The 14,431-nt window shown below is 39.8% G+C and overlaps 1 protein-coding gene across 1 annotated transcript in view; it reads left to right on the top strand.

Annotated features, from left to right (window-relative positions):
• Window positions 1-14,431, top strand: part of PUS10 (pseudouridine synthase 10) — a 75,567-nt gene that overhangs the window by 55,718 nt on the left and 5,418 nt on the right. The window contains exons 13-17 of the mRNA XM_055121037.1: window positions 3,989-4,045; window positions 4,862-4,938; window positions 5,032-5,087; window positions 6,325-6,442; window positions 11,313-11,455. Coding sequence (XP_054977012.1) covers window positions 3,989-4,045; window positions 4,862-4,938; window positions 5,032-5,087; window positions 6,325-6,442; window positions 11,313-11,455 — 451 coding nt within the window. The remainder of the gene's footprint in view (window positions 1-3,988; window positions 4,046-4,861; window positions 4,939-5,031; window positions 5,088-6,324; window positions 6,443-11,312; window positions 11,456-14,431) is intronic.

Raw genomic sequence — 14,431 nt, 5'->3', positions numbered from 1 at the left:
CCCTTGAAACCACTTCTGTATAAACTGTTGCCTAGCAGTAGGTGGGCCCGCACTGCAAGGGTCTTTAAGAAATTGCTTACTGAACAGAGATGAGAGTAACCTAGCAACATAGTATTTTCTCAAATTTTAATAGTGAAGACTGGGTTATTGCTCTGAGCTTCTTCTGCACTTAATTTTAATGCTTACTTGATACTTAAATCTCATTGAGAGTTATTAAGCTTAGGAAGAAGTGAAATGAAATTTTAGCACACACACAAAAAATATCTTCCAAATTCTTTGGGGTCATCCAACACCCTTACTATATATGATTCAAGAAACTTTCCATTCTGATTAATTCCGTTTCAAAGAAGCCCCCATTATAGTAAGTTGGGTTGCTTAGGGGTTCTGTAACAGGGGTTTCCCCCTCACGATTGTTTGTGAAGGTGGTTTGTGGTCATTTCCCATACAAGGCGGAGAAATTGTCCCTAAACTAAAACTAAAACAAGCTGTGTTGAGCATTTATACTTATGTGTTGAGGAAATTCACTGAGGAAAAAACAGACATGGACCCCTGTTCCAAACTGGTTCCTTATCCAGGTATAAAACTTTTTTGAGGGGCTAGAGAGAGAGTGCAGATATGCCTTGCACACAGCTGACTAGGGTTTAATCCCTGGCACTTTTATGATCCCTCAAGTATACCAGGAGTGATCCCTGGGCACAGAGCCAGGAATTAGCCTTAAGCTCTGCCAGATGTGCTGCTCCTGCCCCCACCTCCCCCCCAACAAGAACCTTGTTTGAGATGCCTGGTTAATAGCATCAGTTTGATAAGACTGTGCTCCTCAGTTGCGTTACTGCTACTTCTGAGTAATGATTCACGTCTGAGAGGTCTGGGAAGATGGTTCTGATTATTACAGCTCTGTTTTACACTTTTATGGAAACAAATCAATATTGTGGGAAACAGTATAGCTACTTATATAAAAGTTTCTTCCCCTACTCGAGAGATACAACCTTACTTCCAGTGATTTCAAACTGTTGCAGCATGTTATCTGCTTGCCTCTTCACTAATTATTAAGAAATGAGCTTTGACACACGCTCAAGATCAATGTCTAGGAAATTTTTCTTAGTATAAATTTTATTACCTCACTAACAGAATATTTGCCTTGTCAGTGCCCTGTGGAAAACTCCATGTCTGGCTATAGGCAGTCAGGTCCAAATGATTAAACTTGCTGTTTTGAAGCTCCACCATCTGGTTCTTGCTATATTTCAGTTCCATTTTGGCCTGTCCTGGGTGTGAGGACTGTTGCCAATTATCTGTACAGATAGTTTCATGATTTTTCTCGCCCTTGATTTTGTTGTTCTTGGAATATAGGTTCCTTCAAGCAAATTGCTCAAAGTGTTGTGGGAAAATTAGGAGCAGAAGCAGAGAACTAGAGGCAGGGCCTCCAAGTGACCTATTCTAGGAGCTGAGCAAAAATGAATAGGTATAACTCATAAAGTCATGACCAGGACAAAGCAGAAAAGCCAATTGAGTCAGGTTGCTTGAGCAGGAATGGAATAAGGTCACAGAAACAGGTAATAAATGTCTATATGGAACCAAAGACAATGTGTGAATCACTGATTGTACCCAACATTACATCTGTTAGCATCCATTGTGTGCATTAGAAGAGAAAATTGTTCCTATAGGATTGGTGTATTCTGTATCTAACTATAAGCTTCATGTGAACTATGCTCATGACTTGATTCATTTTGGTGTTAGCCAAGTCACGTCCACATATGTAAATAAACCTTGGCTTTCACTCTAATCTCTCTGGTGCCTGCATCTGATTCTCTGTAACAAAAGAGCTCTCTGGATTAGGAGAAGACGAGGCATAGTGTGAGTTTAGAAAATACTACTAAAGTTTAGTCATACATTTCCTAGTATTTAAGGTCCTGACTTCTTTATTCTTTTATTGTCAGCTATTCATAATAGCACATGAGCACATGAGTAAGGTACTAGTTATAGGTAAGGGATTTGCTTGCAGAGCATGGAAGCCTGTAGCCTGGTATGACTTTGACTTTACTAAAGGGTCTTCTACAGGTGAATGAAAGTGAAATCACTTTCCTTACAAGTAAATGTTCTAGAAAGGGGCCTAACTCTTTCACTATTGTTTTTTCAAGCCTAAATTTTAGATTTCTTTTTCTTTTTGTAATACTGTAGACTAAACCCAAGGTCATACATACCAAGCAAGTTCTGTACTGCTGAGGAATCTAGAATACATCCCTGATTCTAGATTCCTCTTTCTAAAATCTAAATGGGGCCTTTGCATTTAGAATCTCTCCTTGGAGGAAAATGACTCTCCTCCCCTCCTGCTTTCCCCATCCTGTCATTTCCACAGTGGCTGGGCTACTGAAGTGTAAACGCAGATCCCATGATATATATCATGATCGTTGTGTGCAGGAGTGCGCCCGTGCTTTTCCTGTCCTAGCCCTACCCCCTATATGATAGCCTACTCCCATCTATAAACAGGAAGTTCTGTTATGGTAAGAACTGTGCCTGTCATGGGCTTGGTGTGTATCTCAGGAGTAGAGTACTTGCCTTGCATGCATGAGAGCCTGAGTTTGATTCCTGATACAGAAAGAGGGGGAAGAAGAAGGGAGGGAAGAAAGAAGAAAACCTGCGGCCATTTTGTTTGCCTTTGTCTCCTCTGTGCCTCACATTTGCAGCCTGTAGATAATGTTCCTCTGAATGAGTAAATAACGGGGTGATCCTCAATTTTCAGCCTCTACACCTGGAGACCTTTTACTTTACAGTTACTCTGATGATTGGCCAGGACTCCCTGGATATTCAACCTTTCCCAAAAGTATGGTCTTGTTTATTCCTGTGGACATGAGTCTGAATTTCTCTGGCTGTGTCTCTACGATGGTGTAGGATTGACCATGATTTTTGGACTGCTGCCCATTCACAGTTATGAAAAGTTTGAAAACTGGGATAGACAATGATTAAGAGATTCCGGTGCCAGACTACCTGGTTCAAATCTTTATCCTACCTCTTACCAATGATCTGACGCTTAGGCAAATTACTTTTCCTGTCTCACTTGTACCTTCCTTTGTGATAAAGTAGGGATGATAATAGTCTGCATAGAAAGCATTAATGCCTGTTCTGGTAATATTTGCTGTGGTTATGATGTAATCAGTAAGTTCTCTGCGTACCAGAGTTATCATTAGCATGCACACAATTTAGAAGAATCATTTCCCCTTCCAATATTTGCAGTTTTAGTTTCTGATGATTCATCTGTCTTGGAATGTACACTGGTTTTGTCATAGTTCCAGCTAAGTTTTGCTTGCATAATAAATTTGCTTTTAGAGGCAATCCTCTCCTCCAACTCCTTTCATACAGTTTCATGCTCAAACAAATGTTTTTGCCTTGCTTTGTTTTGCTTTAAGGAAATATAATAGAGTTTTCAACAATAGTTTGTGGTCTGGGTAGTGGTGGAACTCTAAGCAGTGTTCTGGTGTTGGCTTTCCCATGAGATGTGGTGTGGGATGACAAACTTTTATTTTGACGTTCAGACACCTAGCCCTAACATTTAATTGTGTGGCCTTGGGAAAGTATGTAACCTTTCAGAAACTTTATGGGTGGTGTTTTTTTTTGGGGGGTGCATGTGGATGGGGGCACACTTGGCTGTGCTCAGGCCTTACTCCTGGCTCTGCACTCAGGAATCACTCCACTCCCTAGACACTGCACTATAATTCCAGCCCCAATTTCATAATTATTTGTTAACTACTTCATAAGGTTTTATAAGGGTTAAATGAAATAATGAACATGAAAATGTTAGCTCAAACATCAGTCACTGATGTTTATTAGTATTGTTATTTTCACTAGAGACAAAATTAGAGGGTGGGGGATGATGACCACTATCCTTTGGGGATTCCTATGGATCATTCAGAATAAATTTTCTACTATGGGGTGGGGACTAATGTTTTAGGGATGTTATGCCTGACTCTCTTTTTTTTTTCTTTATCTTCTAAAGGTTTTAATTTTTCATCCTCTGGAAGAGAAGATGTAGATGTGAGGACTTTAGGAAATGGTAAGATTATAACATTACTTGATTATAACTGACTTTGAGATTGGCATCTTTTCCAGACAGCGGGTTTATTATTGTAACTTAGTCCAAACCAAAGTGGGCAGAACCCAGAGCTTATCTTAGGGAGAAGGCTTGTGGATTTTGAAACTACCATCATAAAGAATTAGTTTGTTGTGGCAGAAATCATTTCTTTAGACCCTATCCTTGTTGCATATAGATATAAAGGTCTTTAATGTGCATTAGCAAGGTGATATCTGATTTCCCCCTAAAAGCTTATTATTAATATTTCCACTTAACAACATTTAGTAGTTATCAGGACAGTTGTCAAATGCACATCTTCATTTAAAAAGCAGTTCTGCTCACTTGCCTTTCATTTCAATTTTTTCTATTATTTACAATAAAGATGAGAAGTAATCCTGAGATAACTGAAATTTATAGTCTCTCCCTTTTATGGAATCTTGGTTTTCCCATGTCATTGGTGAATTAGGCCAAGAAGATAGAGTTCAACTTAGGAGACCTGGGCATTTAGCTGCAACTAAGTCCATGGATGTTAGGAGTTTGCTATGTAATTAACAGAATTGTTCCTGGACCCTGAGAAAGAGCAGTTACTTGTACATGTCGCTTCTACTGGAGGGTTAGCAGCCCCATGAAATTCCCTTGATTTTTTCACACATTCTTTCCTCCCCAGTTGTAGTTATGTCACTAAATTCCAGTCCTCTAGTGCTCACCTCATTTTCACACCTCCTAACCCTCTTGCATTAGCCCAAATGTTAACTCCATCAACACGTTTCTGTTTCATGACGGGGTGTGTGCTGCCAGGAAGGCCCTTTGCAATTGAGCTGATGAATCCTCATAGAGTACATTTCACTTCACAAGAAATTAAGGAACTTCAGCAGGTAAACCACTTCATGACATGGAACTCGTCATGTTTCTGCAACTCTGTACCTGAATCAGAGCCATTGATTATTTTTCTTTTTCTGCTACTACAGAAAATTAATAGTTCGTCTAACAAAATCCAAGTTCGTGACTTGCAGCTTGTCACAAGGTAAGTGTAGAACCACCAGAGAACAAAGGGAAAGTTTTGATTATAGATGATGTTTCTGATAAGGAACTTGTGTCCCGATCATATAAAAAGCATTGGTCAGGGCTGGAGCGATAGCACAGTGGGTAGGGCTGTGTACGTGGCCTTGTACGTGGCCGACCCAGGTTTGATTCCCAGCATCCCATATGGTCCCCTGAGCACCGCCAGGAGTAATTCCTGAGTACATGAGCCAGGAATAACCCCTGTGCATCGCTGGGTGTGACCCAAAAAGCAAAAAAAAAGAGCATTGGTGGTATATTGATGAATACTGCTGCCTTCCAAATTATGAAAAGCTCTGAGACTCAGTAATAATAAGACAATTCAACTATAAATGGAGACATGATTAAGTGGACATTTCTCTAAGAAGATACAGCTCTAAGTAGCTGTTGAATACACGAGGGGGGAGAAAAAAGCTCAATATCAATAGTCATTAAATAAGTACAGGCCTAAACCACATTGATAACACTGATATCTCACTTCATACTCACTGGGATGGCTGTAATCAAAAAGACAGAAACTAACAAGTGCCAGAGGGAGAAAGAGAAATTGGAACCCACAACCATTGCTGGTGGGATGGTTAATACAGACACTTTGAAAAATAGCTTGACAGTTTCTCAAAAGGTTAGAGTTACTCAGCAATTGCACTTTTAGATATATATCCAAGAGAAATGAAGATGTAAATCCATATAAAGATTTCCACATGTATATTTATAGTATTGTTGTTCAAGTAGCCAAAAAAGTAGAAAACATTTAGTAAGAAAAAGGAATGAAGTATTGACGTGATAATGTGGATAAATTTTGAAAACATGAAGAGAAAGGAACCAAATACTAAATACTATGTATTGTATGACTCCATCAAAATAGAGCAATCCAGAGAGATAGGAATCAAATCTATAGAGGTTGAAATTAAATTTATAGCAATTTGTCTATTCTGGTTGTCAGGAGCTGAGGGAAGCGGGGAGGGGATGGCTGCAAATATGAAAATATAGAAACGGAAGGTATGGAGTGTGTTTCGGGAATGATAAAAGTATTCTGAAACTGAGCCTGTGATGCTAGTTGCATAATTCTGTAAACATACTAAAAAAGTCAATGTCTTGTAGTTAAAACAGAGGAACTATAAATTGTATCTCAGTAAAGTCATTTTAAGGAAATGAAGGTGCATATTTCATGTATTCAGACATTTTCTTTCATTTTTGTTTAGAGAAGCAATAGGACATATGAAAGAAGGTGAAGAGGAAAAGACCAAGACCTATAGTGCCTTAATATGGACAAATAAAGTCATACAGAAGAACGATATTGAATTCTTAAATGAAATAAAGGTAGTTTAAGTGTTCTATTTCTTTTTTCATCTTACTCTTCTTTCTGATTTTACCTATTTTTTTTTTCAGATTATTTAAGGTACTATATTTTAAGTTTGGTATAAAATAGAATGCTGCCCAACTGGCTGAGTGGAATGAAGAACTGGTCACACATTTCCAACAGAAAACATAGATAACAGGGGGAAATGGGAAATAATAAAAAACTGACAGTAAAAAATATAGCACTGTCACTGTCATCCTGTTGTTCATCAATTTGTTTGAGCGGGCACCAGTAATGTCTTCATTGTGAATATACTTATGTAATATATTTTATAAGCTGATATAGAATAGTTACCATGATTTTTTAAAATTATTAAATCACTATTTTTTAAATTTATTTTTTAATAAGTGAATCACCGTGAGGGTACAGTTACAGATTTATACATTTTTGTGCTCATGTTTCCCTCATACAAAGTTCGAGAACCCATCCCTTCACCAGTGCCCATTCTCCACCACAAATAAACCCAGCATCCCTCCAACCCTTCCCAATCCCATCTCCCCCCACCCCACCCTGCCACTGTGGCAGGGTATTCCCTTTTGTTCTCTCTAATTAGGTGTTGTGGTATTGATTTCAAATTTTGGCATTGCCATTTGCTAGTTGAACAGGGTAGCTCCTTTCCGCATTGGAGAGGCAGTGCAGCCAGTGACAGAGAGGCTAACTGGGTTACCTGAGGCAAGTCCTGAATCTGCATTTGTTAGCTCCTGTGATGTTGGATAAGGTACTTACCCTCTTTGATGCTTCAGTTTCTTTATCTATACAATTAGTGAAAGGAATTAAGGGGCTGGAGCGATAGCACAGCGGGTAGGGCGTTTGCCTTGCACGCAGCCAACCTGGGTTCGAATCCCAGCATCCCATATGGTCCCCTGAGCACCGCCAGTAGTAATTCCTGAGTGAAGAGCCAGGAGTAACCCCTGTGTATCGCCGGGTGTGACCCAAAAAGAAAAAAAAAGAATTAAATAAACTAATCATATAAAGTACTTTGAAGACTTTGATACATAAAAAAGAGCAGTGCAGTACACTGGAGAGATAGTACAGCAGGTCCTGACCTTGCATGCTGCCCATATGGGTTCGAATCCAGCCACATACTCCACACACCCAACCACTGATCACCACTGAGGTGGGCTAAAGCACGCATGTGGTGCTCAGTGGTTACACATGTGCATACACACACATACATACACATCCAAGAATAGCAGCACTGTTATTTGATCATCCATAAAGAGGAAATATGAAACAGAACTTATTGAATGATTTGATGCTAGGATTAGTTGCATAAGTAAAACATGTTATAAATAAATAAAATAAGCCAGTATACAGAAAGCACATGTAATTTGGTAGATCTAGGTTTTCCTTCAGAGAAGCATGTCACTGTAGAGTCTGTCTGTTCATTTGCATCTTTCTTCCTTCCTGCCATATCTCTTCCAGCAGTTTGTTTTCAAATACAAGGGATGTGCATAAAGGATGTTCATAAATGTATGTATGTTTATATTTATATATATGCATATATATTTGTTATTATATTTTTAAATGGGCTATTGTTTATAATAATGTAGATTACTTACTAGAGGGATTTGTTTGAATGTTGTGGCTAGTAATAGTATAATGCTTTTTTTTTTTGGGGGGGGGTCACAACCCAGCGATGCTCAGGGGTTACTCCTGGCTTTACACTCAGGAATTACTCCTGGCGGTGCTTGGGGGACCATATGGGATGCCGGGGATCGAACCCGGGTCGGCCGCGTGCAAGGCAAACGCCCTACCCGCTGTGCTATCGCTCTGGCCCCAGTAATAGTATAATGAAATATTGCTAGCCACCTATTAGAAATTATGTGGGAGATGAGTACTTAATGACAAAGGAAAATGTTCCCAGATAAATGCTAAGGGGCGGGGGGGGGGTGACAACAAATTTTAAGTGTATATAGAGGAGGAAATATTGTGAATTAAACATTCCTACATACAACTGAAAAAATCAAATTACATGACAAAAGATATCATAAGTAGGACTTATGCTTACCAAAAATAGATACACCAATAGAGAATAATATACAAAGGCTATGAACAGGCAGTGGGAAAAGAGCGATTCCAAATGGCCAAGAATCATTTAAAAGTTCTTCTACCTCCAAATTGACGTAACAATGGAACAGTACTTTATTTCTCTCATAACAATTGCAGCTCTTTGAAGTAGAGGAAAATGTTAATTGCATACATTGTAGTAGAAATGAATTGTTGATTTATTATGGAAAACAATAAGAAATAACTGAAACTGAAAAATGTTTTGCAAACATGAAAGTTCATAAGCTTGTAATTGTACCTCACGGTGATTCACTAATAAAAAAAAGAAAGAAAAGAAAAAAACTAAAATGTTTTGGTTTTCTACCCAGGACTATATTGTCACTATTGATAGTCTGGCCTGTAAAACAAAAACTCAAGAGCACAATAATGTGTGCCTGAGGATATTTATTGACTCTGTTTAAAGTGGTAAAATCAATAAGAAATTGGAAATTAAAAAAAGAAATTGGAGGGGCCGGAGCGATAGCACAGCGGGTAGGGTGTTTGCCTTGCACGCGGCCGACCCAGGTTCAATCCCCGGCATCCCATATGGTCCCCCAAGCACCGCCAGGAGTAATTCCTGAGTGCAAAGCCAGGAGTAACCCCTGAGCATCGCTGGGTGTGACCCAAAAAGCAAAAAAAAAAAAAAAAAAAAAAAAGAAATTGGAAATAATTTACTTCAGTAAGGAAATGGTGGGGGCCACCATCCAATATGGTCCCCCGAGCACCGCAAGGAGTAATTCTTGAGTGCAAAGCCAAGAGTAACCCCTGTGTATCACCGGGTGTGACCCAGAAAGCCAAAATAATAATAATAATAATAATAATAAGGAAATGGTGGAACAAGTTAGAATATTATACAACTACTGAAAAACTTTAAACAACATATGATCCCAGTTAATTTCTGTTAGTATGTGTGTACACATTACATACATATATATGTTGAGGGGGAAAAACAGATAGGTCTACATCTACTGTAGGAATGGTTATACATTATGTGGAAAAAAATGGAAGGACGGAATGATGTCTGTAGTATGAGTGTTTATTGAAGATACACCTTATTCAACTGCTAGAGAAGTTCATCTATCAAATAAAGGAATAGACTAATCATTCCCAGGGGTCTTTTTTTTTCTCTTTCTGTAGTTCAAAGGTCATTGGAGAGCTAGTACAAGGGCTAAGGCATTGAACCCGGGTGGGCTGTTCAGGGCAAGCACCTTGCCTATCTCTCTGGTTTCCTCTTTTTAAAATAAAGCCCAATTCTATCAGAAGGGAAGCGTCATCTTTTTTCCCTCCTGTGTTTCTGATAAGCTGGCAGAATGGGAACATCAGAATGCTGTGTGATATTAAGGGAACTGGTTTCCTTCTGTCTGCCGGAGTCCAACAGACCAGAAAATGTGGAGCTGGTTGTTATATTGGACACGGTGGTGGGTCTCGTCACTCAATATTTCCATGGACAGCCTCAGAGTGGGAGCCCTGGGGGTGCAGAGGTGGACAGGGCAGAAGTGCTCTCTGGAGTCCTCACTCAGGAGCCGGCCGTTTCTGTACTCAAAGGTGAAGGCCATACCTTGACAGATTCCTGCATAATCCAGCCTTGTCTTTTTTCTTTCTTTCTTTCTTTTTCCTTTAGTTTTCTTTTCTCTCTCTTTTTTTCTTTTTTTCTTGGAGCTATTTTGGACCGGAGACATGAAATGTCAAGTCTTAAGGAGACAGCTTATCTCATCAGAACAAAGTGCTTCTAAAATCAAAGAATCCCAGGATCATAAAACCCACACGTTGGGAGGACCATTGATTTGCAGCTCTGATGAAAGCAGGAGCCGCGCTCTTGCAAGTGTGTCTTTGTCAGAACCTGCTCTTTCTGCGTGGAGAGCTTGCTAGAGGGGAGGCCAGGCAGAAACTCTCTCTCCTTAGCAAAGCTTCAGGCGTTCATGCTTCATGTATGTTAGAAAGGAGTTGTTTCAACAAGAAATAACAAAGAATTCAAAGTTCTTATGAACCTATATTTCTAGTTATGTCCAATATATATATATTTTTAAAACTTAAAATCAGTTAACTACATTATTAACCTCTGCTTCTTGTTTTATATCTTGTAACAAAGTCTCTAATTGTGAGAAAAATAAGCTTTTGCCCCCATAAAAATCTGAATTGTCGCAAATAACTTAAACTCGACTAATATTGGGGGGTTGTGGCTTATTACTCTATACTTGTTTATGAATTTTATATTAAAATGCCACTTTAAGCAGTCATATAACTGCTAACTTTCTATCTGTACCTTCGATTAAGCAGGAAGACAACTTTTGACTCTTTAAAATCAGCAAACTGCTCACACACATGACAGTGATGTCTCTCTCACCCACAGCGAAACACTTCTCACCTTGGCCTAAAGTTCCCAGTATTTGGGTCACTCTGATGGGTTAGGGGGAAATGGCAGGAACATGCCTTCTAGAGTTGCGTTAAAGGGTTAGGTTGACAGTTATAAGGGCAGTGATAGAACACCGGCTTTGCATGCATAAGGCTGTGCCTTCTGTCCCTAGCATGCTGTGTGAGCTCTAGGATCCTAACCAATTTGTTTTAAAATTTGGAGCAGAGACATTGAGTACTGTTTACTCCAAGGTCTGAGAGATTAAAGGGTAAGTTCAGACAAGTCCTAGAATTTGAACAGAAGGGGATTAGTTGTTCCTTACTGACAGTGATAGAATCCAAAACGTGTGGTGAGCCACCAAGGACACATGACAGGTGTCAGTGGGCACCAGTGCTGACTCCAAGATTGTGCATCTTATCCCCTTTTAGGACTTAAAGATTGACCAGAAAACCCCTCTCCGTGTCCTTCACCGGCGGCCCCTGGCTGTGAGAGTGCGCGTCATCCACTCCATGGAGACACACTACGTGGACGAGCACCATTTTCGCCTCTACCTTAAGACTCAAGCTGGAACGTATCCTTTCACCTTTTACTGTAATTTAACCAGAATCATATTAGAAGAGTTGCGTATTAGAAGATAGGTTCAAATCCTTTATCTGATGTGTTGGACGCAAATATCTTTTCCAATTCAGTTTTAGTTTTATCTTTTAGGGTTAGCCCATGTTTCTTTTGCCATGCAGAAACTCTTTAGTTTGATCTAGTTCCATTTGTTTATTTTTTAAATTTTGTTGCCTTTGCCAGTGGTATCAGATCATTGAAAATACCTTTGAAGTCCAAATCTCGGAGCATTCTGCCTATCTTTTCCTCAGAACTTTAGGGTTTTCAGTTGGATCTCAAGGTGTTGGGTCCATTTTGAATTAACTTTTGTGTAATGTGTGAGATATGGATCCAGCTTTAATTTCTTATATGTAGTTATTCAGTTTTCATAGCATCATTTGTTGAAGAGACTCTCTTTCATGTTCACAGCTCCTTAGAAGTATATGAATTTTTATTACTCAATTTTATTTTACTTATCTTAGGCTATGAATAAAAGACCCTCTGGGCTTTTTTACTGGTTATTCAGAGACTTTTTGGTCATCTTCCCTTGGCATTGTTACTCATAAGTAGTATTTTCTAAAGTGAGGGAAGAATGACAGTTGTTGAATTATTGTGCAGTGATTAGCAAAGAAACCAGTTATTAGATAATTACATGTCTTACGCCTGAATCAGAACACTTTATGAAGGGAGCATTATGAACTGTGAGAAAGAAAAGAGGGTTCTCAAACCAGGATTTATGGTATGCATTTTTATTTGTCATCTTAGAATATTTTCTTTTTCCTATTATATTATATAAAAAAAATTTTATAATAAGTGGTTTGTGGAGCACAAAATAACACATTTATAGATATTGTTAGGGCTGAGCAGAGTCCTGCGTAGGACCTACAGTGATTGCTAGAATTAGTCATTGACTTTCTTCCTTTCCCTCCCTTTGCTGTCCATGTTGCAATACTGGGTTGTGGTATTCTCACACTTCATTTGTACCCACACACTCTTGGTTATGGCAGAGTTGGGATGGAACGTGGACCTTATATCAGTGCTTTACCAGTCCCATGGTCTTTAGTATTAGTATTTAGGGGCCAGTTATTAGTATTTAGGCCTCCCAAGTGATTCTCAGGGCCTGGGGCTGCTCCCAGCATTCTCAGCCAACCACACCAGCGGTTTAATACAAGGGCCCCTCAATGCTGAGTCACCCAGTGGTGTTTGGGGCCTTTAGAGACACATCTGGTGGTTCTTGGGGACCTCCAAGGTCACAACCAACAATATTTGGGAGACCATGTACTATCAGGGATCAAACCAGGATCTGCTACATGCAATCATTTGCCTTAATGCTGTCTCTCTGGCTCAGTATTTTGTGTGTGTGTGTGTGTGTGTGTGTGTGTGTGTGTGTGTGTGTGTGCGCGCGCGTGTTTTTGTTGTTGTTGTTGTTGCGGGGGAGGTGTGGGAGAGCCACGCCCAGTGCTGCTCTGGGATGCCTCTTGGCTCTGCACTCAGGGATCATTACTGGCGAAACTTCAGAGACCATTTGGGGTGCTGGGATCAAACCCAGGTTGACTGCATGCAAGGCGAGTGTACTACCTACTGTACTTTTTCTAATTAGAGCCTCCTCCCCATCAGTGCTCTGGGGCCCAAGTTGTTCAAAGACCCCTAAGGGCACTTTTGGCAGTCCTAGAGGCAGCTCCAGGGATCAAATTCAGGACTTTACTCATTTTTCTCTCTGAGCTCTCTCATGTTCCCATGTAACTAACAGTTCCCAAAGTAATTAACTTTGACATTGGAAGACATGTTGAAGCCAGAGTGTGATTCAGTGGTATAAAACCTGCTTTATATGTCTAAGGCCTGAAGGCCTGGGTTTTATCCCTGGCAGAAGAAATAAAAATAAATAACAATAATAATAATAATCGGACTGGAATGATAGCACAGCGGGTAGGGCGTTTGCCTTGCACACGGCTGACCTGGATTTGATTCCTCCATCCCTCTCGGACAGCCCGGCAAGCTACCGAGAGTATTCTGCCCACACAGCAGAGCCTGGCAAGCTACCCATGGCATATTTGATATGCCAAAAACAGTAACAACAAGTCTCACAACGGAGACGTTACTGGTGCCCGCTTGAGCAAATCGATGAACAACGGGATGACAGTGCTACAATAATAATAATCACTAGTGATCAATGGAGAAAATGCAGAATTGTCCCTTTAAAAAGAGAGTTAGCTAGAGAGATGATTCAAGTTCTAGAATGGATTTTAGTTATGCATGCAAAGCAAGTTCTCTATCATTGACTTTTTTAGCTGTACACAGATTTTAATTTTTAAATTTTATTTAAATAATTTAATATTCTGGGACAGAAAATCAGTCTTGAGTAGCACTGTCACACTGTTGTCCCGTTGTCAGGAAACCCAGTACCTGACAGACACCTGCTACTGTGACTGGAAACAGGAGCAGAAGGGTGTGAAGGGGGAGCATCAGCACTGTGTGTTGGTGAAACTGAGGAAAAAGTAGCAGAGTAGGCCTGCTTAGGGTGGTGGAATATGTGCACTGGTGAAGGGATGGGTGTTCGAGCATTGTATAACTGAGACTTAAGTCTGAAAGCTTTTTTAATTTTTTAAATTTTTAATTTTTTATTAATGAATCACCATGAGGGTACAGATACAGATTTACATATTCTTTTTATTTTGATGTTTTAGGACCACATCTGGCAGTGCTCAGGGGTAACTTCTGGCTCTGACCTCAGGAATTACTCCTGAAGGTGCTCATGAACTATATGGTCAGGCTTGAACCTGGTCAGCTGTATGCAAGGCAGGGATCTACCCACTGTACTATCACTCCAGCCCCAGAAATAACTTCTTAAAAAACTGTTTTTGCTTTTGTCTGTCATTTTCTTCTCAGCTATAAAATCTCAGCAAAAAGCTGATACCATAGGGCTCTCTTCATTTTTTTTCCTCATAGTTTTTTT

This window comes from Sorex araneus, chromosome X (genome assembly GCF_027595985.1).
Source record: "Sorex araneus isolate mSorAra2 chromosome X, mSorAra2.pri, whole genome shotgun sequence".
In the NCBI taxonomy this organism is placed as follows: domain Eukaryota; kingdom Metazoa; phylum Chordata; class Mammalia; order Eulipotyphla; family Soricidae; genus Sorex; species Sorex araneus.
Note: the sequence above shows the minus strand (reverse complement) of the source record. Positions and strands in the feature narration are given on the sequence as shown.